This window comes from Schistocerca nitens, chromosome 2 (genome assembly GCF_023898315.1).
Source record: "Schistocerca nitens isolate TAMUIC-IGC-003100 chromosome 2, iqSchNite1.1, whole genome shotgun sequence".
Lineage (NCBI taxonomy): Eukaryota > Metazoa > Arthropoda > Insecta > Orthoptera > Acrididae > Schistocerca > Schistocerca nitens.
In genome coordinates this window covers 489150685-489176431 of record NC_064615.1, presented here as the reverse complement: position 1 = coordinate 489176431, position 25747 = coordinate 489150685, and the positions used below count along the sequence as shown (strand labels likewise).

Genomic DNA, 25747 nt, shown 5'->3' with positions numbered 1-25747 from the left:
GTGGGTTGGGGGAATGGAGGGGAAGAGGCAGAGGAGGGAATGGGTCATTGACGCCCCTGGGTGACCTTAGTCAATTTACAGTGGTTCCCCAGGGGAGAGGGAGTGGGGGGGGGGGGGGGGGAATAAGCCCAAGGAGTCCAGTTCGGTAACCTGACACTGGGTGTGCTTATTAGTGTCATCTGATACTCAAGGTCAAGGATGGCTCACACTGGCAGTAGATGGGTACAATCACAGTGCCTACAAAGTTGCATCCACAATGACTGTAACCAAGTCAGAGGGGTACCAGCTGCTATCCAGTCTAGTTCACTTGCCCAGGCAGAAACACCAGGAGTGTAGAAACTGGCCTTTGGAACACACTGGCAATTCGAAGCCCACAAGCTATGTGAAGCTGACCCATCAGAAACACAGTCTACAGTTAAGGACTCTACAGTAGATAACACTGAGAGTGTATCATTTGCATTCTGCATTTCTATGAGTAGAGTGCATCTATTCATTTCCATCCCTCATGGACATTCCAATGTTTTCAAACAGATGTGACAAGGTTTCATAGGGGACCCACAGCACCGGGTGCTAATCCAAATTCCAGGACAGATCGCAGTCAACTACCTGCCACTAGTAACGCTGTAAACAGTCATGCCACTGCACAACCCCACTTCATATACATTACAATAACGTTCAGTGTTCACATACTGACTCCTGGAGGCACTTTACTATTGCCTCAGCTCCCTCTGTGCATAGGCCCACAACCGACCCCATTCCCAGCCACTCCTGCCTATCACCTCAGCTTCGATGGGGGTGCCACTGTACAGAGCCAGAGTTCACACAGCTGACATCAATGATGATGTCTAACGAAGTGGCATGGTAGAGACAACATAATGAAAGAGAAAGGTTAATATGATATGGCAATTTATGCAAATGTTAGAAAATGTGGTCTTGGAGGAATGTGCAAAGCAGAAATTTAAAACTGAAGGGTGAATTCAAGGGGAATAAGGAGATAGAGTCTGCAAGTAATAATGGAGGTACATTTGTCATAGAAAAAGAAAGAAAATGTATACTGGGGCAGATCTGCTAGAGGAAAGAATACAAAAGAACATCAATTGAAAAAGTTTTGCTTTTCCTTACTGTGGAAATAAGGGAATTGGTGTGTGAAGCACTCAAGGACAGAGGGAGTGGGGTATGTGCTATCTCGGAATCTCTCCTACAGCAGATAGATAACAAAATGTTTTTAGAGCTACCTGTGAATTTAAGACGTATAATAAAAATGGCTCTGAGCACTATGGGACTTAACATCTATGGTCATCAGTCCCCTAGAACTTAGAACTACTTAAACCTAACTAACCTAAGGACATCACACAACACCCAGCCATCACGAGGCAGAGAAAATCCCTGACCCCGCCGGCAATCGAACCCGTGAACCCGGGCGTGGGAAGCGAGAACGCTACCGCACGACCACGAGATGCGGGCAGACGTATAATAATTGTTTTGAAGTTAATTGTATCTCTATCTCACAGCTATCAGTTAGTGTTATTCTATATCTAATTTGTTTTTCTCAACTTACAGTAATGTGATTTGCATTGACTGAAATTAAATGGAGTACTTTGGTGCATGTGAAATACAGTAAATTCCTATGCAGTAATCGAGCTTCAGTTTCTCTGTGATTTCTCCAAACAGCTTAAGTCAAATGCTGTGATGGTTCCTTGGAAAAGGACACAAACAGTTTTCTCCTCAATCCATACCCTGAGTTTGTGCACTGTGCCTAACTGACTTTGCATGGGCAGGATAATGATCACTGATCCCCCTTTTGACATAGACAACCTATAGAGTTATGGTTCCTGCACGACTTTCCTTTATTTTTTAGATAAATTTCAGTTTGCAAAACAAGTGATCTGCATTGACCACTGATGCAATCAATATGGTCGTTGGCATTACTGAAGTCTATTTATCACGTATATTCAGAAATAATTGTTTCTGTATTGTGGAATGGTGCATAAAAATTTTATTTATTGAAGGTCTGTATATGTAAGGCACCTATGCATGAATTTCAGGCACGTTCCCCTGTTTCGTCCGATGCTGAGGGGCTTTTCCAGTGCAGTTGGAGAGTTTCTGCAACACTCTTCGAGTTTAAGGGAATACCAAGTGGGCTGAGGTGTGAATAGTAGTCTGGATTGAGAAGGAATGTGTGTGTGGGGAGTCGCTGCAGTTGTGCAAAGCCACTATGTCAAGGTGGCGTAGTGGTTAGCACATCTGCCTTGTGAGCAGGAGACCTGGGTCCGAGTCACAACCTAGATCGCAACTTTCATTCGTCGCTTCAGAATGAATATATACGTCATAGATGTTTGAAATTTGAAAAGATCTCTATCCAGTTGAATCTGAAAAGTGTACGAATCTTGAATGTAATTTGTTTGTGGATAGCATCTCAGCCTGTATGTGTGGTATGTCGCAGTATGGTTTGCGTCCGGTGCCGGCATCAGATTGGAAGGAGGTCAGCCCTGCGCCGTGCGCTGGTACAACTACTCGAGCTTCGTGTGCGTCTGCAACGCCACCTACTGCGACGCGCCACCGCCGAGACCGGCGCTCCCCGCCGGCCGAATCGCGCACTACACCTCCTCGCGCTGCGGGCAGCGGCTGGCGCTGTGCTTGCGCAGCTTCACAGATCCAACTGGTGAGTGCTGCGACGCTTTGTGAGCGTTCGTCATATGTACACACTGTAAAGTATCAGGCAATATTACTCGACGGTATCTAAATGAAGGAATCTATACAAGAAACTGGGACTACTCGGCCGTGTGGAACAATTTTGGCAGTTTTTGAAAAAGATTGTATTTTAATGTTTTTTATTCCAGTCTTTGATTACAATATGAATTCTTTAGACGATGACCGGTTTCTGTCCGCAATGACCATCCCCAGATCTATAATATACAAATATATACACCTAGTGAGCAGTGTGTCTTTCACCATAATACAGCAATACGTATCACAATTTACTACCATACAAACAGGGAGATGTACAGAAAATACGGTAAATCGTACCTTTTTTATACCATGCCCTAAAGTGATAAGGCCATAAAGGCATCAGCAAAACATATAAATATAATCAGCATAGCATCATCATATAGATCTAAAATAAGGTGTAGAATAGGCCGCATCGTCCACACAGTCATTATTGGAACTGGCTACTGAAGTACATTCTTCTTCTGTAGTGGTCAATCCAAGGATTGGTTTGCAACAGCTACAATGGCAGCTTGTCTCCATTCTGTGCGTCTTTCAGCTTTCCTCTTCATTTCTTTATAGGTGTTACATCCCACATCTTTCACGATTTGATCCATGTACCTCAGTCGTGGTCTTCCTCTTGGTCTTTTTCCCTCGACATATCCGTCTATGATGGTGTTCAGGAGTCCTTTATGTCTTAATAGATGGCCTGTAAATTGCACTCTTCTTTTAACAATGAAACTCCAGAAGCTTCTCTTCTCACCTGCTCTTTCCAGAACCACTTCGTTTGTGACCTTGTCGATCCATTTTATTTTGAGCATCCGTCTATAGCACCACATTTCAAAAGAATTTAGCGTCTGGTCTTCCTCTGTCCCGAGTGTCCATGTTTCACACCCATAGCATGCCACACTCCACAAATATGATTTCAAAAATATTTTCTTGATTTCAAGGCTGATGCTCTTAGATGTTAATATGTTTTTCTTCTTGTTAAAAGCAGCCTTTGCTTGAGCTATTCTACTTCTCACTTCTGCCTTGCTCCTTCCATCCCTGGTAATATTACTGCCCAGATAAGTAAATTTATTAACTTGTTCAAGCAGTTCATTACCTACATGAACTTGGACTTTCACTTGATCTTCTTTGTCGCATGCCATTACTTTTGTTTTTGCTTTATTAATTCTCATATTATATTCTTCACCCATAACTTTATCCATTCTATTCAGTAGGACTACAAGATCTTCTTCACTTTCAGCCAGGACAGCTATATCATCGGCATATCTTTTCATATCTATTCGTTGGCCATGAATTACTACACCTGTCTGTGAATTTTCCCTTACTTTTTTCAGCGCCTCTTCAATGTATACGTTAAAGATAACAGGGGATAGTGCGCAACCTTGTCGGACACCTTTCCGTATCTGCACCTCTTCTTGTTTTGTCCGTCCACGGATAACTGCTGTCTCGTTTTTGTAGAGGTTCCATATCATTTTTCTATCTTTGTGGTCTATTCCTCCTTTTTTGAGTACCTCAAACATCTTATCCCATTTAACATTATCAAAGGCTTTCTCTACATATACGAAAGCTATGTATGTTTTCAGGTTCTTATCTTGTCGTTTCTCTATTATTAGTTTTAGAGCAAATATTGCTTCTCTGGTTCCTCTATATTTCCGGAATCCAAACTGGTCTTCGGAGAGTGTAGCTTCGACTTTTTGTTCTATGCATTTTAGGATAATTGAGGTTAATATTTTAGAGGCGTGAGTAACTAGGCTGAGCGTCCTATAATTTTCACATCTTGTAGCATTTGCCTTCTTTGGAAAGGGGATCATAATGTTTTTCTCAAAGTCTGTCGGAATTTTACCCTGGTCTTACATGTTGAAAACAAGATTATACAACTCCTGATTCAGTTTTGCTCCTCCAGATTTCAGAAGTTCGGCTGGGAAATTGTCTATGCGGCGATTTGTTTGTTTTTCAATTTTTTCAGAGCTAGTTCAAACTCTTCCTTTAATATAGGTTCACCTATGTTGTGTGCATCTACTTCTGTTTCTTCTTCCATGATGTTTTCAGACAGGTCTGGTCCGCTGTACAGTTTTCCTATGTATTATTTCCATCTTCTTGCAACTTCATCATCGTCATCCAACATATTGCTATTTTCATCCATCACAGCCCTAGACTTGTTTCTTCTGTCTCCAAAGCAATGTCTCACACATTTATAGGCCTTGTCGATATTTCCCTTGCTCATGTTGTCCCCAACTGAAATACAGAGACCATCAAGGTATTTTTCTCTTGCTTGTTTTGCCTCTGTTGAATCTGTTTTTCAGACTCTTGTATTTCTCTTGGTCTTCCTTCTTTACAGAATTTTTTAATTTCCTTCTTTCTTCCATCATATTTAGTAGGTCATTAGTGATCCATTCCTTCCTTTTCTCTTTCCTTTCTTTTCCTATTACTTCTTCTGCTGCTTCTAAAATACCAGTTTTTATTTTTTCCCAGCTGCTTTGGATGTCATTGCAGCCCTGTGTATTTGTTTTCTTGTCTGTTTCTAGTTGATAGTGCTTCAGTGTATTTTCGTTTTTCAGGTTTGTCAAATCCTATTTACATGTACTTCTTTTTTTAATGTTCTTGAATTTTAGTTCAATCGTCATCATAACGAGTATGTGGTCACTTTCCACATCACAGCCTGGATATGATCTGCTGTCCTTAACTTGGTTTTTAAATCTTTGCTTCACTAATATGAAGTCAATTTGATATCTGTTAATGTCACCAGGCATTTTTCAAGTATATCTTCTTCTTGGATGATGATTAAAGAAGGTATTTGTAATGCAAAGTTTATTTCTTTGGCAGAATTCTACAAGTTTATCCCCTCTTTCATTTCTTAATCCTAATCCAAAATTCCCTGCCACATCCTCTTCTTTACCTTCCCCAACAACGACATTCATATTTCTCATGATAAAAGGTTTTCAGCTCCTTTAATTCTGCCAATTACTTCTTCAAGGTGGTCATACATCATGTCGATTTCATCATCCTCGTGCCTCGTAGTTGGTATGTATACTTGGATTATGATTGTGTCTCTTGGTTTAGTTTCCAATCGGACATAAATTATCCTCTCACTATGTTGAACAAATCCTTTTACTCTTAACCCCATCTCTTTATTGAGGATAATTCCCACTCCTGCAATCCCGGGAGTGTCTTGTGCTGTTCCAGTGTGTATGATTCTGTAATCCCCAGACCAAAAGTCGCCAGCGTTTGGCCATCTCATTTCTGAGACTCCCAGTACATCAATATACATTCGTTTCATTTCCAGTTTCAAGTTTTCCAGTTTACCACATTTAAGAAGTGAGTTGACATTCTATGTTGCTATCCTTCTTACATTAATGCTTTTGGATTTTGGTATCTCTTTAGTTGTCCCCGCCCGGAGATCCGAATGGGGGACTATTTTACCTCCGGAGAATTTAACTCAAGAGCTTTCCATCATAAGCTGTTGATACTTGAGATCCCCGCCCGGGTCTTTAATGGAGCGGTTTCCCGTTGCCTTCTCCATTCTATGCCGTTGGCCACCTTGTGGCTCCTCCGCCTTTAGGAGCAGTTTCCCATCCCAAGGGCAAGAGAGTGCCCTTCCTTATAGCCGCTCATCCGCCCTCCTAGAAGGCCGTTGGCAATTAATAGAAGGTAATCTCCTTATCCCGGGAGATATTCGGCTCAGTAGAAGTATAGGTTGGAAATGGAAGACCCCTAGCCCTCGAAACCTAATAGCGTCAGGGTCGGAAAAGAACAAGAGTTGGCCGAGGGTGGCCAAATAGGAAAGATAAAAGTGAGGGGCCTGGCATAAGTAAGTGGAAGCAACGCCAGGACTCAGCTCGGGACTCCGTGGTCGCCAGCCACGTACTCACTAGGTGTGAGTCCCTGAACTTGAAGTACATTAGCTACCAGAAATCTGTTTGCCTACATCATCCCTAGACGTCGCTACTGTCGGCTTACATGCAGTCTAAATCTGATAAAAACACATTATGTAAAATACATGTAGCAAACTTTTAAAATTGATAAATCTCATAGAAACTAAACTGTGATACATTAAAAGACGAATACAGTTACCCATATAAAATTATTAAAAGGAATGTATGAATAGAATAGGACCGATCCTTTTTATGGTGAATTTACGGTCAACAATTAATATACGTATTACATTGCCTGTGGTAACCTATAAATTGCCTATGAAAGATAAAATGTCTATATGACAGCTGAAAAAAAGGACAGATCAATGATCAGCACCCTCTGTTGTTTAAAAGTTTCCTGTGGGAGATATATCACGTTGTATGTAAAGCCCTCTAGTGGTTAAGTTCTTAAGATCGGTGCACGCCTAAATAACATCCTGGTGGCAGACCCAACAGAGGGCGTTTGTATACGCGACCATGTCGCAGTTGGTAAGACTATATTTTCCACCGAGTTCCACCAACTAACCGATAGAGGCACCACTTTTCATATCGTACACAGAAGGCATTTAATAATGTCCATTTTGTGCGTCCATACGTATGATGGGAAGTCAAATGGAAACGAGACGGGTTAAAATAAAACCAAACAAACTGTTTATTCTTTCAAAAGAAATCGCCATAACTGTCAGTACATTCATCCCACTGTGAAACAAGGTCGTTAATGCGTTCACAGAAAAATGTTTGCGGTTACCTGCGGAACCGTGTTGCCCAGTCACATATTGCCGAGGTTGTTTCGAGCACACTGCAGTAGTTTCGTTCGGAAGCCCTTACACATCCTCCATACAGCCCCGATCCCTCTCCAGGCGTTTCCATACTTTTGGAGCCGTGAAAAGAGGCATCCAGTGACACCTGTGGGATGAGGATGACACGGCAACCGGTCAGTACCGTTGGGCCTTCCAAGGCCTGTTCGGACGGAGTTTATGTTGGAAAAAGGTTAGTCATGGACCATTATTTGCTTTGCTTGAAGAGGTGCACGCTTGGTTCTGTAGCAAACATTTTTCCATGAAGGCATTGACTGTCTTGTTTCACAGTGGGACAAAAGTATTGTTATGATGATACCTTTGAAATAATGAATAGTTTACTTACTTTTTACCATCTGTCTCGGTTTCATTTGACTGCCCATTTTATTTATTGGTAGTTTTTTTACGTCTTGGAGCAGGTGATTTTTGGTACTTACAAAAGTGTCTAGTCCTGCTCTCACATTCAAACATGAGTAAAAACTACATGTTTTGCTAGATAAATCATGTAACTGTGTGTCAGAATCACTTTCAGATGTAATTAGTATAATTAATTTAGATTTAATGATATTATTTAGCAGTGTTGACCCACGAAACGTTTCTTCGCTTATTCAGTACTTGTTTTCAGATGGAACGTGTATGTTTCGAATTTTGTTTATTAGGTATTCTTAAAACGACAAGATGCATTAAGACGAAGGCGGGGGAGGGGGGAGGGCTGCACGTATCATTATTATGACGACATTTGTTTGGAAATTTTTGTCTCTGTAGTGTTAGTAACGAAATGAGTAATGGAAAACCAGCTGAAAATTCCATTTCGAACCAATGAAGATAAAGTTAACTGTCTCCATTCCAGGATGTCATACTGCAGTGGGATATGATGAAGAATTTTCCATATTCTGTGTAGAAAAATGTATCATATCTTCGAATATCTGACATAGGAAAAACGTTTTACTTCTGAAACTTCCCTGAGGGAAATGTACTTGGTGTGCAAAACATTATGTATACAAAAGGTTGTTTTCAAAATGAAATCTGCGAAAAATTGTCTTTTAATATGAAAATCTTTTTTACGTCCGATATGTGTGAATTTAAAGGCGCCAGTTTTAACATTTTGAATATTTATCTGTGCAGACCTTTCTGATAAAAATCTTTAGACTTTAAATGATCTTTCCTCTCATACGAGTTGAAGATTACCTCCAATGTTTACATAGTTGGCCAAGTTATCGGTTCCTGGGGTAACATGGCCACAGCTTTTTTTTTTTGCAGTGCCTCACTTAAATTTGTTCTTAATATGTCAAGTATCCACAAATTGTGAAGCAAGAAATCAAGAATAATAGTTTATAATGGTTTTGAAACATCGCGATGCATGTCAGTTACAACAGCAGTTTAAAGAAAAATCCAATGTGCGAGAGATATCCCTGATATCTATTTCTCAGATTTTGTTTAAGACAGTATGACTTCCTTTGAATGCAGTGCGAAATGTGGACATAATGCTGTGGCTGCAAGGACTAATGGGCGTAAGGTCGGTTGCCCTCACAAACGACGTACATCCAGCAGTTTACAATATCGGGAGCAATTGAGAAATTCTGCGATTCACTTTGATATTATCTGCCATGTGACCACTAGAGAAGAAAAGATTTAGAGCTGGTAGAATCAGAAAGCAAGTTCCTAGATTCAATAACTGACGGTTGGAAAAATCGTTCTTACGTCGTGAACGCTTCCTTTACTATATTTGATACACCCACGTTGGAAATCTCGAACCACTCTTCCAAGGTAGTGAGTACATATTTAAACTGGTGCACACTGAAGTCCGTGCAGCACAGTAACGCAGCACGCCGCCTGAGGAGTCAAAATACAATGGTGCAGCCGGTTGTTACAGAGTGGAGAGCCGCGCAGTCACCCATGTACTCTACTTGAAGCGGAACGACGCTGCAACTCATGCTGAGTTGATGGCAGTGTTGAATCACAGTGCACCAGCGTACGACGCAGTGGATCGTAGCGCAGACAGTTTCAGTGTGATCATACTGAACGACGAAGAACGAAGTGACGGATCGTCTCTCTTTGGAGAACCAGTAATCCCAAGAGAGCTTGAGAGCCTACTGCTGGGTGACCGACGTATCATAAAGGAGGCGATATTATAAATGTTGAAAATCAGTCACAGACCTGTTTTAAATATCATTTTGAACGTGACCAAGTCTAATTTTCCGCGACTGCTCACTTCCACGCCCCCTGAACGAGGTAGCAGGGCAAATGTTGCAACTGCTTCAGGCCAGTCCATGTGAATACCTTAGTCTCTAAATTAGCTAGGACGAATGCTGCACGTATTAGTATACCCCAGAGACATGAGAGCAAAGCAACCAGGGGCAGCATGTGAATTCATCACCACCGAATAATGCGAAGTTTCAAGCATCATCAGGCAAAGTGAAGCTGAACATGTTTTGGTACTGCCATGGTATACCCCAGAGACATGAGAGCAAAGCAACCAGGGGCAGCATGTGAATTCATCACCACCGAATAATGCGAAGTTTCAAGCATCATCAGGCAAAGTGAAGCTGAACATGTTTTGGTACTGCCATGGTGTGGTGCTGACAGATTACGTTAGCAAGGAGCAAACTGTCACATGAACATACTACCGAAGTCTGTGAAGACGGGACATCGCAGGAAGCTTGCCTCATTCCACATATTTTCCTGACTTGACACCTGGTAATTTCCTCCTCTTACCTCGGATGAAGAAATTATTGCTCGGCAGGCATTTCCAGAATGGTGACGATGTGATTTTTGAGGAACGTTTCCTGAACAGGCAAAATGCAGACTTCTACAAGGTGTTCCAGAGATGTTCCAACAAACTTCAGGGATTTGTAGAGGGTGTCTTGAGGAACAAATTGAGACTAGGAACCATTGTCTGGAAACGTCATCCCACGACACTAAAGAGCGTCGAAGTTATAGGAGCTGACACCTGTCGCTAGGCCACACCTTCAGCAGCAAATCTGACTTTATAGGCTCAAGAACCATAGCCAGAACGTCTCTGAATATCGTTTGTTATTCAGTGATCACGTCTGATTGGCATGATCGAAAGTGAAGAAGATGGATCTTGTTGCTGCGTAAACAGGCCTTGTCTTGTATTCCTGTATGAATCTGGTACTCTGTAGCCTTGCTGGATGATGTCTTCGGACATGGATTTCCATATGCACTTTATTTTTCTCCTGTATAAGAAAGAACAGTGGAGATTTTAGAGGGTCCAGGAAAATAATAAACTGCAGGTGGAAACCTGTGTCCAAAACCGTCGTCCACTGAGGCAATACAGCATCGCATTCGTAGGAGAGAAGCCTTTCTGTGCAGAGCTAGTTCCTTCTTCACCGGCCATCGTGGCAGTCAATCGTGATCACTGAATAACAAACAACATTGCGACACGTTCCACTTACGTCCCGTCAGCGTACAAAGTCACGTTTGCTACAAAAGAAGTGGCCTATGACAGGCGCTGTCGCCTATTACTTCACAGCTCTGTAACGTCTTTGGATGACGTTTCTGGACACATGTTTCTGCCCTCTGTTTGTTCCTCAAGACACCCTCCGCAACCCCTCGAATTTTTGTCGAGACATTTCTGGGACGCCCTATAGAAATAACCTTTTTGCCAAGGAATCCATAGGTGGTAAAAATGTGTCGTACGGAAGGGGGACCACGTAGAGAAGAACCAACACCAAGTCCCACGGTCGCAGCTTGATTTTTTCGAGGTGATAATTAAAGCTTTATCACCACCCTTCGTAGGAACGATGAACGTCAGTACAACTGTGAGGAATATCTGATGGCGAGTAGGAGAGGCGAGCTGCAAGTGTTATCGTTTCATAAGTATCGGTAGACAGGCATATGCAAAGAAACAAGAAAATATGACATAGCTTTATATTTTCAAGGAGATAAAATTGTAGTGTTACTCCTCATACACTTGGACTTTGGCAGAGGTAGTCAGAAGATTAAGATGACACCCAAAAGCAGCCAAATTGTGGCAGTCTATGAGTAAGTGGGCCATCGTCAGGTGGGCTCTGTATCGGCAATGAGGGAAATCCTTATGTTGAAGAATGTGGTCAGCTAAGTATGGTCAATGTGGAGTCGACAGAGTATGGTGGATTAGCTGCGAGAAGCCTGCTGGGAAGACAGCTACACGGTTGTGGTCTCCTTAATTGTCCTGTTTGTTTTGGGAGATCAGAGTAGACCATTCTGAGTCACATAATTCCAGCAAACGATGGTTATAAACAACCAAAGGTCTGTTTCTGGGACCCCCGTTCCCAGAATCGGCATTCTGGTTGCCATTTTGGCCAACCATTCAGCTCGTTCGTTTCCCAGAACCCCAACATGACAGAGGTCCAAACGAAAACGAGTGGCTGTCTATCTTGATGGAGATCAGTGGCAAACAAGTGGGTGAGGAGAGTAGCACTGGTCTGTAGCCTGAAGGCTGCCAAAGGTGAAATTACAGATTAGGATACTCTTGCCAGTGTAAGAACGATCATGGCTAAAGGCCAATTTAATGTCCATCAATTCAACAGTGAAGATACTGCTGCCGTATGTCAGAGAGTGAAGTTCACTGCACTGCGCATGTGTGTATGTGAAACCTGTTCGTCCGTCGACTTTTGAGCCATTGGTGAATACCACTTTCGAATCCAGGTAAAACTCAAGGACAGCCAAGAACAGACGGCGAAAAATCGCGAGGTCAACAGAATCTTTTGGACCTAACGAAACTTTGTGACAAATCCAAGATCGAGCATAAGCCATCGGGGCAGATCCAATGTCTTCCTGACCAGAGGCGACAGAGGAGGATTGCAATTCCGAAGACATACACTGTTCTGTGTCGCTGTTGTGGGAGGTGGAGCTCCCTTCTAGGGAAAAGGAAACGGTAGTTGGAATGTTCAGCGAAGCTACGAATGCATAAAGAGTAATTCAGCACCTGTTGAAGGACTCCAGCCTCGACTAGTAGGCTGTTCACAGGGCTAGTTCGGAAGGTTCCTGCCGCAGCTCGGAGCCCACAATGATGAGACGGGTCCCATATCCGCAACGCTGAGGGTGATGCTGAACCATATACAAAACTCCCATAATCAAGATGGGACAAAATCAGTGCGTTGTAGAGACTCAAAAGGCTGGTGCTATTTGTACTCCAGCTATTGAGGCAATGAAGTGTATTGATGTGTCGCCAGCACTTTCACTTAAGTTTGCGAAGGTGGGAAAGCCACATCAGCCAAGAATCAAAGACCAGTCCCAAAAAACGGTGCGTCTCAACTAAAAGACGTAACTGATCGTCTAGGTAAAGCTCTGGGTGTGGGTGAGCAGTACGATGGCGACAGATGAGAATAGCAGAAGTCTTTGTGACTGAAAACCGAAGGCCATGGGTCAGAGCATATGGCTGCGTCTTTCGTATGGCGCCATGTAGGCGACGGTCAGCAACACCCACACTAGAGGAGCAATAATGAAAGCAAAACTCGTCGGATACAAAGAGGGAGATGCAGAAGACAACCACCTCTAGATCATTGATGGCCGCCAAGAAGAGGGGGACGTTGTGTACAGGGCCCTGCAGGACTCCATTCTCTTGGACATGGGAGATACTGAGTGAAGCACCCACTTGACCCCGGAATGCAAAGTGCGACAAGACGTTCTTTCAAACAACTTAAGCGAATTCAGCCAGGTAATATTTATAGCGACCGTCGATATTTCGGAGAGGAGTACAGCCCGCCATTTTCAAGGCACGAACTGCAACGAACAAGCGATGTACAAGCAAATTTAAAACTTCGGTTCTTGGAGTAATTCAGGAAAGATAAAACACACACACACTGAACACTAGAGCCACCAAAGATAACCAGTCAGAGGTATCGATAGTGAAAGACTACGCAGGAGCAGGTGAGGTAACTTTGACTCTGTCCCTCTGTTTTTGGCAAGAGAGAGAGCAGGATTCCAAGCAGAGTTTGAATAGAAACCTCCATCCCTGTTTACAACGTTGCTCGCTAATTTAGTCTCAACAGCTTCAATAGCCGGACGTGCATGCCAGTAACTCGGTATTGTTGTATAAGGCAGGGTGACCAGTATCCAAATAAGGTTCGGCAACAGCAGATCTACTTGACTGCTGTAATAGTGTGTGCCGTTTATTTTTCAGTACATCGTTCCTCCACGGTCCTGATAGTCTGACCAATGTATGCCGTGCCACAGCTACAAGGAATGCGATATACACCCGCCTTACGCAATCCAAGATCATCTTTAACAGAACCAAAAGCATCTAATTTTAGATGGAGGTCGGAAAACACATTTCAAATCTTATTTCCCTAAAATACGACCGATCTTGTTGGAAGTGCTTCCTGCATAAGGCAAAAAGACAGTAGACTTAGGTGTCGACTCAGTGTTATCATCAATCACCCGATGCGCAGTTGGTCGATAGCTCAACGAACGTTGAACCTGTCTTTTACTATGACCATTCTGACGAAATGTAGCTTCAAGATGGGCAAGCTCAGCTGGCCAAGTCTCAGTGTCGGAAATGACATGTGCCCTGTGTACAAAGGTACGAAGTATCCCTTGACGCTGAGCCGTAGCAGTCGTATTTTACGCAAAATCGATGTGAAATGTGTTTTCCGATCTCCACCTAAAAGTAGATGCTTTTGGGTTCTGTTAAGGATTATCTTGGATAGTGTGAGGCAGGTATATCTCTCATTCTTTGTAGCTGTGGCATGACATACATTGGTCAGACTATTAGGACCTTGGAGGATCGATGTATTGAGCATAGAGGGCACAAACGATTACATCAGCCAAGAAGGTCTGTTACTGCCGAACATTGTTTGGATACTGGTCACCCTATCTTATATAGCAATACCGAGATATTGGCGTGCACAGTGTTGGGACAGTGCTATTAAGGAAGTTGTTGAGATTAAATTAGCGAGCAACCTTTAAAAAGGGATGGAGGCTTTGTTTAAACTCTACTTGGAATGTTGTTCTCTCTCTTGTCAAAAAACAGAGGGACAGAGTCACTGTCACCTCATCAGCTGCTTCGTAGTCTTCACTATCGATACCTCTGACTTTGGTCATCTTTGGTGGCACTAGTGTGCAGCCTGCGTGTTATCTTTCTTGAATCACTTCACGAACCGAGGTTTTAAATTTGCTTGTACATCGCTTGTCCGTTGACGTTTGTTCTTGAAAATAGCGCGGTGTTCTCCCGCCGAAATATCGGCAGTCGCTGCAGATATTACCTGCCTGAATTCCAGTACGTTGTTTGAAAGTTGTATACGCCAGGAGAAACTTAGGTCTCAAGAAGTTCTTGACAAAACTCGGGAGTGGACCCCCCAGACACATTTCAAGTAATGTAGTAATGATGCTGTGACGCCATGTAGTCTCATAAGTATTCTGTAGGTCGAAAGAGACAGCGATGAGATCCTGCAAAGGTCAACTGGAAGGTGGACTCTGGGTGATCCAACTTATCAGCGGTGGAGCAGTCTTTGTGAGAACAACCCTAAGATGCAGCTAAAAGACGCCGAGTCTGAAGGAGCCAACATAGCCCCTTGCTCACCATGCATTCGATCAACTTTCAGGGAATGTCGGTAAGGCTGACTGGGAGATAACTGTCAATCTCGAGAGAGTTCTTACCGGGTTTCAGTGCCGGAACTATAGCGCTTTCCCGCTACTGAGATGGGAACTTAGTCGAGATCCGATTAAAGAGGGCAAGTATCTAAGACTGATAATCCACTATGAGATGTTTCAGCACATGGTTGTGGATGCAGTCTGGCCTTGGGGTGGTATGAGGACAATGGGTTAGCACATTATATGGCTGCAGGTGGTGGGTAGTAAAAGATAAGGGCATTTCTCAGCTGCAGATACGCAAGCATAATGTTCAGCAAAATGTTCGGCGACAGCATGTGGATCAGTATAAATGACACCATTTGAGGAAATACTTGGCGCACCTGCAGGGGACTGGAAGCCATAGAGGCGGCTGACCTTTTCCTATACCTGTGATGGAGATGTACATGACGCAATGATGGAAACATATCATTTCCAGAATTCTTGCTTTCGTCGTTTTATAAGGTTGCAGACACAGGCACAGAGCTGTTTAAAGGCAATGGGGTGATCCAGTGAATGATGAAACTTGGAGAGGCACAGCGATCTCTGGGGCCCACCAAGGTACCATCTTCCAGTGTGGGGAACCTGAGGAAAGGGCATAGTTTGGTTGGCTGCCGAAATAATGGCTGCCATTGTATACTGAACAGTCACATCAATACTGCCTTGTGATGGGGAGTTATGGACGATGGAAGAGGTGAACCCATCCCAGTCAGCATTATGGAGAACCCCTCTGGGCAGTCGTCCAGGGGAACAATGCTGAGGGAAGGCAGGAAGATCGGGAAGTGGTCACTGCCACACAGGTCATCGTGGATCCTCCAGTGGATAGATGGTAGAAGAGCAGGGCTGCAAAAAATGAGATCAATGGCCAAATCAGTTCCACATGCCACACTGAAGTATCTGAGGGTAACAGAGTTCTAAAGGCAAAGATCGAGCTTTGTCAGTAAAGTTTATATGTCTTTACTGTGGCCAGTGACCATTGTTTCACGCCACAAAACTTTATAGTCGCTGAAGTCACCCTATGCTAAGAAAGGTGGGGCGAGCTGAGAGTGTAATGCATCATCAGTGGGGAGGGGATAAATATTACAGACGATAAAATCCTGATGTGGCGTTACCCAAACAGCCACACCTCCAAAGGTGCATCAAGAGGCACAAGCTCACTTATATAGAATTCAGAACATATGTACAAACTCCACCTGATACCCTCTCATAGATGGTATTATTCTTAAATAACCTTGGTAGCCACAAATTCCAGGTGTCTGAATTGCTGGAAACCACATTTCAGGATGGCAATACAGTATGCAATGAAAGTGCTTAAAAGCTGCCATGTCTCAGCCAGATGGTGGAAAAATTCTATACAATTCCACAGGAAGATGAGACTGTGGGGGCATGAAGTGACCAGAGACGGGAGGGGGGGGGGAGCAGGTTGTGACTCAGGGTTCAGGGTCATGTGCTCTCACTGGTTGAGATGTCAGGGAATGCATTGACATAGATTCTGTGGCACATTGCCTGGGGGGACCTTGTGCCTTGGGGGCCACCACGATCTCCACCTTGCACGCAAAAGGAATACATGCAGAGTCCGGTGGCGTGGGGTCTGCTGGAGTTTATTTGTCTTAGAGGACTTCTTTCTGTCTTTCTTGTTATTCTTCTCCTTAGAAGATGACTGGGAAGGTTTCAGGGACAGAGGAAGAACTAGAAGTCTGTCAGCCAGCAGCCTGTGGTTCCTTCAGCTACTGGCTGGCATCTGGCTGTGGACCAGCAGGAATTGTGAAAAGGAGATTTCTGAGGGACCTATTCCTAGCTAGAGAAGTCAGAGGAGGAAGAGGCGTCTCTGGCTGGAGGATGGGGGCCGGTGTACCTGGAAGGTGGAGAGACAATGCTCTAAAAGTAGGTGCAGTGGAAGAGCTCTCGACCACCTGGTGAGGTGCGACAGAGGAAGGCACTGTCGACAGAGAAAGTGAAGATGTTGCAGCTGTGGCATAAGACTGTGTCATTCGTAACGGATTAAGATGCTCATACTTTCTTTTGGGCTCTTGATACGTTGGCTTGTCCAGGGTCTTATACTCCTGAATTTTCTTCTTATGCTTGGAGCAGTCTGGTGAGCAGGGAGAGTGGAGCTCAACGCAGTTAACACAGATGGGAGGAGGGGCACAAGGAATGATCATGTGCAGCAGACATCCACAATCCCTGCAGACAGGGGTAGCAGTGCAGTTGAAGACATATGTCTGAACTTCATACAACTGAAGCATCTCATAAGGGGAGAAACATTAGGTTTCATGTCACATCGGTAGGTTATCACTTTGACCTTCTCAGAAGATATCACCCTTGAAAGCCAAGATGAAGGCCCCAGCAGCCTCTGTTTCCCCTTGGTATTCTATGGACACGATGGATGGAGGGCACACCCATCACTGGAAGCTGATCTGCAGCTCACTGTGAGGTAGCAAAAGAAGATCACGGTGAAATATGACACCCTGGACCACATTGAGACTCCAGTTGGTAGTGATAGTAACGGGAATATCACCCAACTTTTCGCAAGAGAGCTGGGGCAGTGACTGGGCAGATACGTTTTAATCAGGTGGGAAATGCTCCTCATCTTAAGGATGGGTGGAACTTCCCCATATTTGACAAACTGCCTATTGGCTTCTGTCTCGGGTTCTTCGGCCGACGTTCATCTAATGATTTTTCTGACGTTTCGCCAGCACGAGTGGCTGGCATTGTCAAAGCTTCACCCTCCATTGCCGGTGGTGAACTGGAGCCGAGCTCGCGGGCGCAGGCTATATGTACCTGGCGCGCCAACGTCCGAGGGCTTCTCCGCGGTCATTTCCGGTGCGGTTCTCCTCTTGCTACCTGCGACGGTCGTTCGCTGCAGTACGGGAATCCAGGATCCGTTGACCTTAAGGCTTTCCTCTTTCTTGTTCAAACTGTTCGCGTGTTTTTGTATTTCTACAGCTTCTCTGAACAAGCGCGTGTGATAGTGCTTCTCTACAGCCAGAACTTCCGTGTCGGCGAATTTTATTACATGGTCGGTCTCATTTAGTGCGTGCTCTGCCACGGCCGATTTCTCCACCTGCCCCAACCTGCAATGTCGCTTATGCTCTTTGATCCTGGTGTTAATGGATCGTCCAGTCATTCCGACATAAACTTTTCCGCATGTGCATGGAATGCGGTATATTCCCGACATTGCAAGTGGGTCTCTTTTCTCCTTCGCCGATCTAAGACACTCTTTGATCTTCCTTGTCGGTTTGAAAATCGTCTTTACGCCATGTTTGCGCAATATACGGCCGATTCTGTCCGTCACTCTGGGAATGTATGGCAGAAAGGCCGTACCCGACAATTCTTTTTCCGGTTCCTTACTTCGCCGAGGGTTGGGCTCTGTTACACTTCTAATATAATTTGTGGAGTAACCATTGCTCCTCAGGACAGTTTCCAGGTGTTGCATTTCTCGTTTGAGGTGTTGCGGCTCACATATTCTTCCTGCTCTCGTTACGAGCGTACTAATCATGCCTCTTTTCTGGCTCGGGTGGTGGTTTGACAGTTTGTGGAGGTATCGGTCCGTGTGAGTCGGTTTTCGATACACGCTGTGTCCCAGATCTTCGCCGTCCCTTGTGACCAGAACATCTAGAAATGGCAGTTTCTTGTCCTTTTCTACTTCCATGGTAAATCTTATGTTGGCATGGAGGCAGTTCAAGTGTCTTAGGAAGTCACTGAGCTGTTCTTCACCATGGCTCCACACCACGAAAGTATCATCGACGTACCTGTACCACACTTACAAACCTAAGGTGTGGTACAGGTACGTACAGGTACGTACCTGTACGTACCTGTACCACACCTTAGGTTTGTAAGTGTGGTACAGGTACGTCGATGATACTTTCGTGGTGTGGAGCCATGGTGAAGAACAGCTCAGTGACTTCCTAAGACACTTGAACTGCCTCCATGCCAACATAAGATTTACCATGGAAGTAGAAAAGGACAAGAAACTGCCATTTCTAGATGTTCTGGTCACAAGGGACGGCGAAGATCTGGGACACAGCGTGTATCGAAAACCGACTCACACGGACCGATACCTCCACAAACTGTCAAACCACCACCCGAGCCAGAAAAGAGGCATGATTAGTACGCTCGTAACGAGAGCAGGAAGAATATGTGAGCCGCAACACCTCAAACGAGAAATGCAACACCTGGAAACTGTCCTGAGGAGCAATGGTTACTCCACAAATTATATTAGAAGTGTAACAGAGCCCAACCCTCGGCGAAGTAAGGAACCGGAAAAAGAATTGTCGGGTACGGCCTTTCTGCCATACATTCCCAGAGTGACGGACAGAATCGGCCGTATATTGCGCAAACATGGCGTAAAGACGATTTTCAAACCGACAAGGAAGATCAAAGAGTGTCTTAGATCGGCGAAGGAGAAAAGAGACCCACTTGCAATGTCGGGAATATACCGCATTCCATGCACATGCGGAAAAGTTTATGTCGGAATGACTGGACGATCCATTAACACCAGGATCAAAGAGCATAAGCGACATTGCAGGTTGGGGCAGGTGGAGAAATCGGCCGTGGCAGAGCACGCACTGAATGAGACCGACCATGTAATAAAATTCGCCGACACGGAAGTTCTGGCTGTAGAGAAGCACTATCACACGCGCTTGTTCAGAGAAGCTGTAGAAATACAAAAACACGCGAACAGTTTGAACAAGAAAGAGGAAAGCCTTAAGGTCAACGGATCCTGGATTCCCGTACTGCAGCGAACGACCGTCGCAGGTAGCAAGAGGAGAACCGCACCGGAAATGACCGCGGAGAAGCCCTCGGACGTTGGCGCGCCAGGTACATATAGCCTGCGCCCGCGAGCTCGGCTCCAGTTCACCACCGGCAATGGAGGGTGAAGCTTTGACAATGCCAGCCACTCGTGCTGGCGAAACTTCAGAAAAATCATTAGATGAACGTCGGCCGAAGAACCCGAGACAGAAGCCAATAGGCAGTTTGTCAACAAGTGGCCACGAAAGCCTCAACAATTTTGTATTACTGCCCCATATTTGTCTCCAATGTGTTCGACAATACAGAAAGGCTTTCTGGTCAAAAAGATGTTCCCATCAATTTTGGTACAGACCAGGTATTCGGGGGAGGATTTCTCTCCTTGGGGTCTAGTCCTGCATTCTTTCCATGGCATGGCAATGGTAGGGACGCATTGGAATTGTACTTTGTTGTCTCATACAATGCCTTTCCATTCGAAGAGACTGCTGCGGTCAAGTGACCACCACTGTAAAATGTTTAAGTCGCTTCATGCGTGATCCATCTACCGTGGTGCCACTCTCTCCAATCAGGGGCTCTCCCCATGGGTGCCACCCAGCCACAGCAGTGGTTACATGGCCAGCAATCCTTTGCTGGAGTCCCTGTGCCCCAGTCATGACAGGCACGTGCTCCACGGCATACGTCGGGAGTGGCAGTGCAGGCACGGTCAGTGCGATCCCTGTGTGGGCCGGGGGGCTACTACACAACAAATAATTTACTAGCTGATGCTTTCTGCACAGCCCTAACTGCGCTAAGTAGACTATGCCCGTCAGTATTGACTTACTGTTTTGTGTTCACATGTCCACACTTCAACACCTAACCTGCTCCCGAAGGGCAAATAAGCATTGCCACATGTATTTAGAGATTCTAACCAACTTAAAAAATAGTACTCCTAAAAGGCATAATAACACTAGTCAACAAATTTAAACTGGATTCTAAGTGGTTGTATTTATCTAATTTTGGGGTGCTGAATTCTTTGATAGAATCAGTTTCTCTCTACCACGTCACATTACCTAAATATTCACCATCTCCTTCGAAGGCTTAGGTGTTGTAATCACCTGCTCCAGTCTTTGTCACCTATCCATTCATCTCTTATGAGATTTACCTAGTTATCTCTTTCCATTCAGTTGATAATTGATTATCTTTCTTGGCAATCTGTTTTCTGTCATTGCGTCAGCGCTATCCTTCCATTTTATTCTGCTTCTTATCTATCTTGTTATTAACTGAAGAGATATGTAAATATGATCATATCGTTTCATTCCTTACTTCGTAAATTTTATTACAATCTCTTATAAGTCTCATGAATTTCATCTCTGTTGCATGTATACTTTTTTTCTTTACCGTCCCTGATTCGGAATCGTACAGTTGGTACAGTTGTAGCTTCATAGAATTTTGTTTGTGTTCTTTTTCTTGTTTTTCTTCCGAAAGTTCTTCCAGTTAATTCGGCAGAGTTTTGATATTTGTTAACCTTCATTTCACTGTCTTTCTCATAGTTAAAATTAATATCCCATCCCAGATAACAGAAGTGGAACACTTGTTCAAAATTTTTTTTCATTTGTTATTATTTTCGAAATGGCTGGATTCTTTCCTTTGAAAGCCATTATCGTTGTCTTATTTGCAGACTGCTCTTTGTAAGTTGTCTGCTGTTTCCTGTATAATTATCTCGTCATCAGCAGTATTTAGTGGTACACTAGACCTTATTTGAATTTCTAAGTGTATTTCACAGCAGATTGGAAAATAGTAGTGGCAAGATTGACAGAATTAAAACAGACAAGAAATACATATGCAGAACTTCACCACACAATACTATTTAATATGTATGTATGGACATGACGCAAATAGGAGGTCTAAATTAGTTCTCAATATACGTTTATCTTCTTTGGGATTCGAAAAGATGTGTCAACGGTGCTCTTTTGTTTTCCTTTCCCTAATAAGACCCTAGTAGTAATCCCCCATTGATAACGGTGTTCCATCGTATGGCTGTCTTAGTGAACGTGTTCAGCTTCTTCATCGCTTACAGATTCCAAATTTTGTGGAAAGAAATAATGGTGGGAATGTAAAAACTCAATTCTAAGTGGCATTCTACGCCCCATGTTCCTTTAACTGTCTGACAGATCATTCAGAATGGAAATATTGTTACCATCCCTTCTGTTGCCCGAAAAGTTCTTCACAATTGCTTTGAGAAAAGACCAAGCATGTAATTCGATATTTGTGTTTGGTATCAAAGACTGAAAATGCACTGCAGATACATTTGAAAAATATATGTCTAGTTTTGCTCAAATTACCTGCAATATTTGTAAGGCAGAGGGAAGCGACTGGAAAATGATTTTTAAGCTTATAAAGTATGGAACAGCGAATTGCATGGTTCAGCGTTCACATATCATTCGTTCGATTAAATCGGTAGTACAGATTATGCGAAAAAAAAAACATTAAAAGCTCAAAATAAATTGTGTTACAACATTTTAAATGCCACCTTAACTCAATCAGTTGAGGGCTTACTTCGAGATTTTCGGGTGAACTTCCGACACATAAAAAGAGTTGTCAGGATGCTTTAGACAACAACGTGGTTTGCCAGTCGACATTTTTAATAAGCGTAAGTTTTAACACTACGACATTGCACTGCCTCTCACAAGAAACTCTCACTGAGGTCACGAAAACTCGTGAAACACTGCTGGGCCGAGGAATGACGAGAATTGCACCTTGCGTGTTTCAGCAGACACTAGATCATAAGGGCTCTTTCACATTATGGATTATCTTGTCACAAGGGAGAGATTAGAATCTTTATCACACCTGCCATCTAGTGACGGTTTGTAGATCTTCCTGTACCAAACGAATAAAAATAAACTGTTAGACATCTAAACTAAAGAACAGTAAATGGCGAAATACGAAAAAAAAACATCAACAGCTCAAAATAAATTGTGTTACAATATTTTAAATGTTAGATTCGGATTCTACGCATCATAATACATACTAACTGATATATCACGTTCCAGACGCAAAATGGCTCTGTTATAAGTCTGCAAATGAAGTAAACATTGACGTATTATCATTCAGAACACTGTCCTCAGTCACTAACAAAAGTATCTGCCCTTTTACTGCTAATGCCTTGTATGTAAGATCTTCTTTGCTCTGTCTTGGAGTGCATTGACGGAAATGAAACTGGCATTGTGTTGTTGCAGCTTATGAGCCTGAAAATTCTGTTAAGGGGAGATACCGGTGAAATTTCAATCCAGTAGCAAAAAGATCGTTGGAAGCTGAAAATTTGTTTTATAAGATATCTTGTCATGTTGAATTCAGTGGGTAGATCAAATTTTCTAAACAAAATGTTTGTCGTCACTGTTGAATGATAAATTCTTGAAAAAATAAATATTTTTTCAAAGTCGTTCTAGGAGTTGTTGGTTTTCACGGAATGTATTCAGAAAAATATTTTGATGCAAAAAATTTTAAAGTTGACAGTATAGTAGCACTTTCTTGTTTCAGCCATTTTGAATTTTTCAACTAAACTGAAGTATAGTGACTTTTGTAACACTACATACATACAAAATGTGTAAATAAATTGTAAAAATGCTGTGTCGAGAATTTGGCGTAACATAAAACTGCTACAACATTATACAATGTTTGGCCCAGTATGAAAGTAAAATAAATAACAGACAACTTGATACGTTTGAAAATTGTTCCTTTGTTTTCAATTTACATATTACATCACACATTCCCGTGACCGCTGCGTCCGCACGCACGGGTTGTCGGCCGTTAGTATAGCTGGGCACTCGGAATAGTAGCGGGTCGTACCTGGCCGCCAGGCGTCATGCCGTCATCAGCCGCCGTTCTTTCACGTGGAGTTAGACTTGTTCGACTGCACGGGCGTTGCCGTTGGGGTGTATAAATAAATCGCGTATGAATAAAGCTATGTAAAGTAACTGAACAGTATTCGAATGTTGATCACCGGTTCGCCCTAAGAACCTCACACCCCGTCGCCATCGACCCTGAACCAGAAACCTTATAAATAGTTGCTTTCCAGTTCAAAACTGAGTCCACCATGAAAGTAAGTTTGTACGCCTGGATATTTCAAAAAAATTATAAACATTTGTTTACGTTGATTTCGGATGTGCATATAGATTAAGCAAATATACATGCACGATTACGTATGTACGTACGGATTATGCACATATACAGACATATTCGTATAAAAGTAATGAGTCAATTAAATTTCTGCACTGTCCATACCTGTCTAGTGATAGAAAACTGACTGTACTTCAACTTTTTTGAGAAAAATGAAACTGATCACAGTAAAAATGCTGCATCTCCGTCAATTTTAAGCATTTTTGGCTCAAACTTTTTACTGTGAATACATTCGGTGATAACCAACAATTCCAAGTATGGGTTTGAAAAAATATTGCTTTTTATCAAAACTTAAAAATCGAAAAGTATGAAAAAAATTTTGTTTACAAAACTGGATTTAGCCACTGAGTTCAGTATGTCAAAATATGTTCTGAAGCAAATTTTCAGCCTCTTGCGATTTTTTTACGACCTTATTGAAATTTCACCAGTACCTCCCATTAAGTGAATTGGTTAAAGTAACTTCTCGTGCAGAATTGGTCACACAAGAGCGTTGCTTATGAGTCCAGTAGCTCCAGGTCTTCATAGATGTGTTACAAATCACTTTTATTCGGTGCAGTACTACAGCGATTTCTGGTCCTTGTCGCGAAGGATCCCACGTTTCCAAGTCGCTCATACAAGTTACTGAACTTTTATTCAGATGGGATTATGCATTGAGGATCTCATACGGCGTACGTGACACCTCTCTGTAGATTAACGATATTCACTAACCCACAGCCAAATACCATGTCTGCTATTTTAGACATTTAATAATTTCACTGTTTATATTGTCGACACTCTACAGAATAACCAATCTTTTTTTTTTTCTAAGCCAACAGAAACTCAGAATGATACGCACAGAAAACCTGATGCAGAAGACCACAATCGGAGGAATAAGTACAGCAATAAACGCATACCAATAACTGATGAACAATGAACGGTACTGGACAACGGTGTACACCACTAATTGCTGATCGTTCCCGGCACAAGTGAAAACGAGCGTTCTGAGCACGTACTGTTTGTTGCATTTGTCTGAAGGAATATTTTAAATCTGTACTACTAGTTGAAGACAAGTCGTTCTTGAACATTGATACCAGATATCTCGAAAAGTTCTTGACCGATTTACTTAAAATTTTTACATGATACTTTAATAAACATTCAGTCGGACCTTGGCTACCTATTTTAATATATATGATATATAAATAGATATATAGAATCAAGACTACTATACAAAGACAAGTCGTTTGAAGTCACTACGAAAAGTGCCGAAAAGTTCTTCACCAATTTACTTCAAATTTTTACATTTATACATATTCAAATATATCATCACCATCTGAATATATATATATATATATATATATATATATATATATATATATATATATATATATATATATATATATATATAGGGTGTCCCAAAACCACCGGCAGTGCTTAGTATGTTGTATGGGAAGGCAAACTCATCTGTTTTCAAGAAAGAACGCACATCCGGAAACGCAGCACGGCACGGCTAGGCCACTCGGAAGCGTCGTAGTCTGAGAACAAACTTTTCTGACGGTTTGTTCCAATTCGTTTTAGTGTGCGAGTACGGGAGGTATGCAACCCTTTAGCCATTACATTCCTTCACACAGCCCTTGTGCGCAACCTACTGCGGACATTCTGTGGTGTGCCAGGCTGTAACGTTGTTGACAGCAGTGCAACACGTTCCAGAACACAGCTGCGGATATGACCTACGCGGTGCTTGCATACGACGAGGCGGATTGCAATGGGACAGCTGCCTCAACATTGTATGCGAAACATTTTCCAAACAGACTCAAAGAAGCCAGAAAACTGTACGTAGGTATTTTCCGCCTGAGGTGTGTAAATCGTACA

The 25747-nt window shown here is 43.0% G+C and overlaps 1 protein-coding gene across 1 annotated transcript in view; it reads left to right on the top strand.

Moving 5' to 3' along the window:
- LOC126236430 (lysosomal acid glucosylceramidase-like) overlaps positions 1-25747 on the top strand; it is a 190983-nt gene that overhangs the window by 5493 nt on the left and 159743 nt on the right. The window contains exon 2 of the mRNA XM_049945732.1: positions 2444-2662. Coding sequence (XP_049801689.1) covers positions 2444-2662 — 219 coding nt within the window. The remainder of the gene's footprint in view (positions 1-2443; positions 2663-25747) is intronic.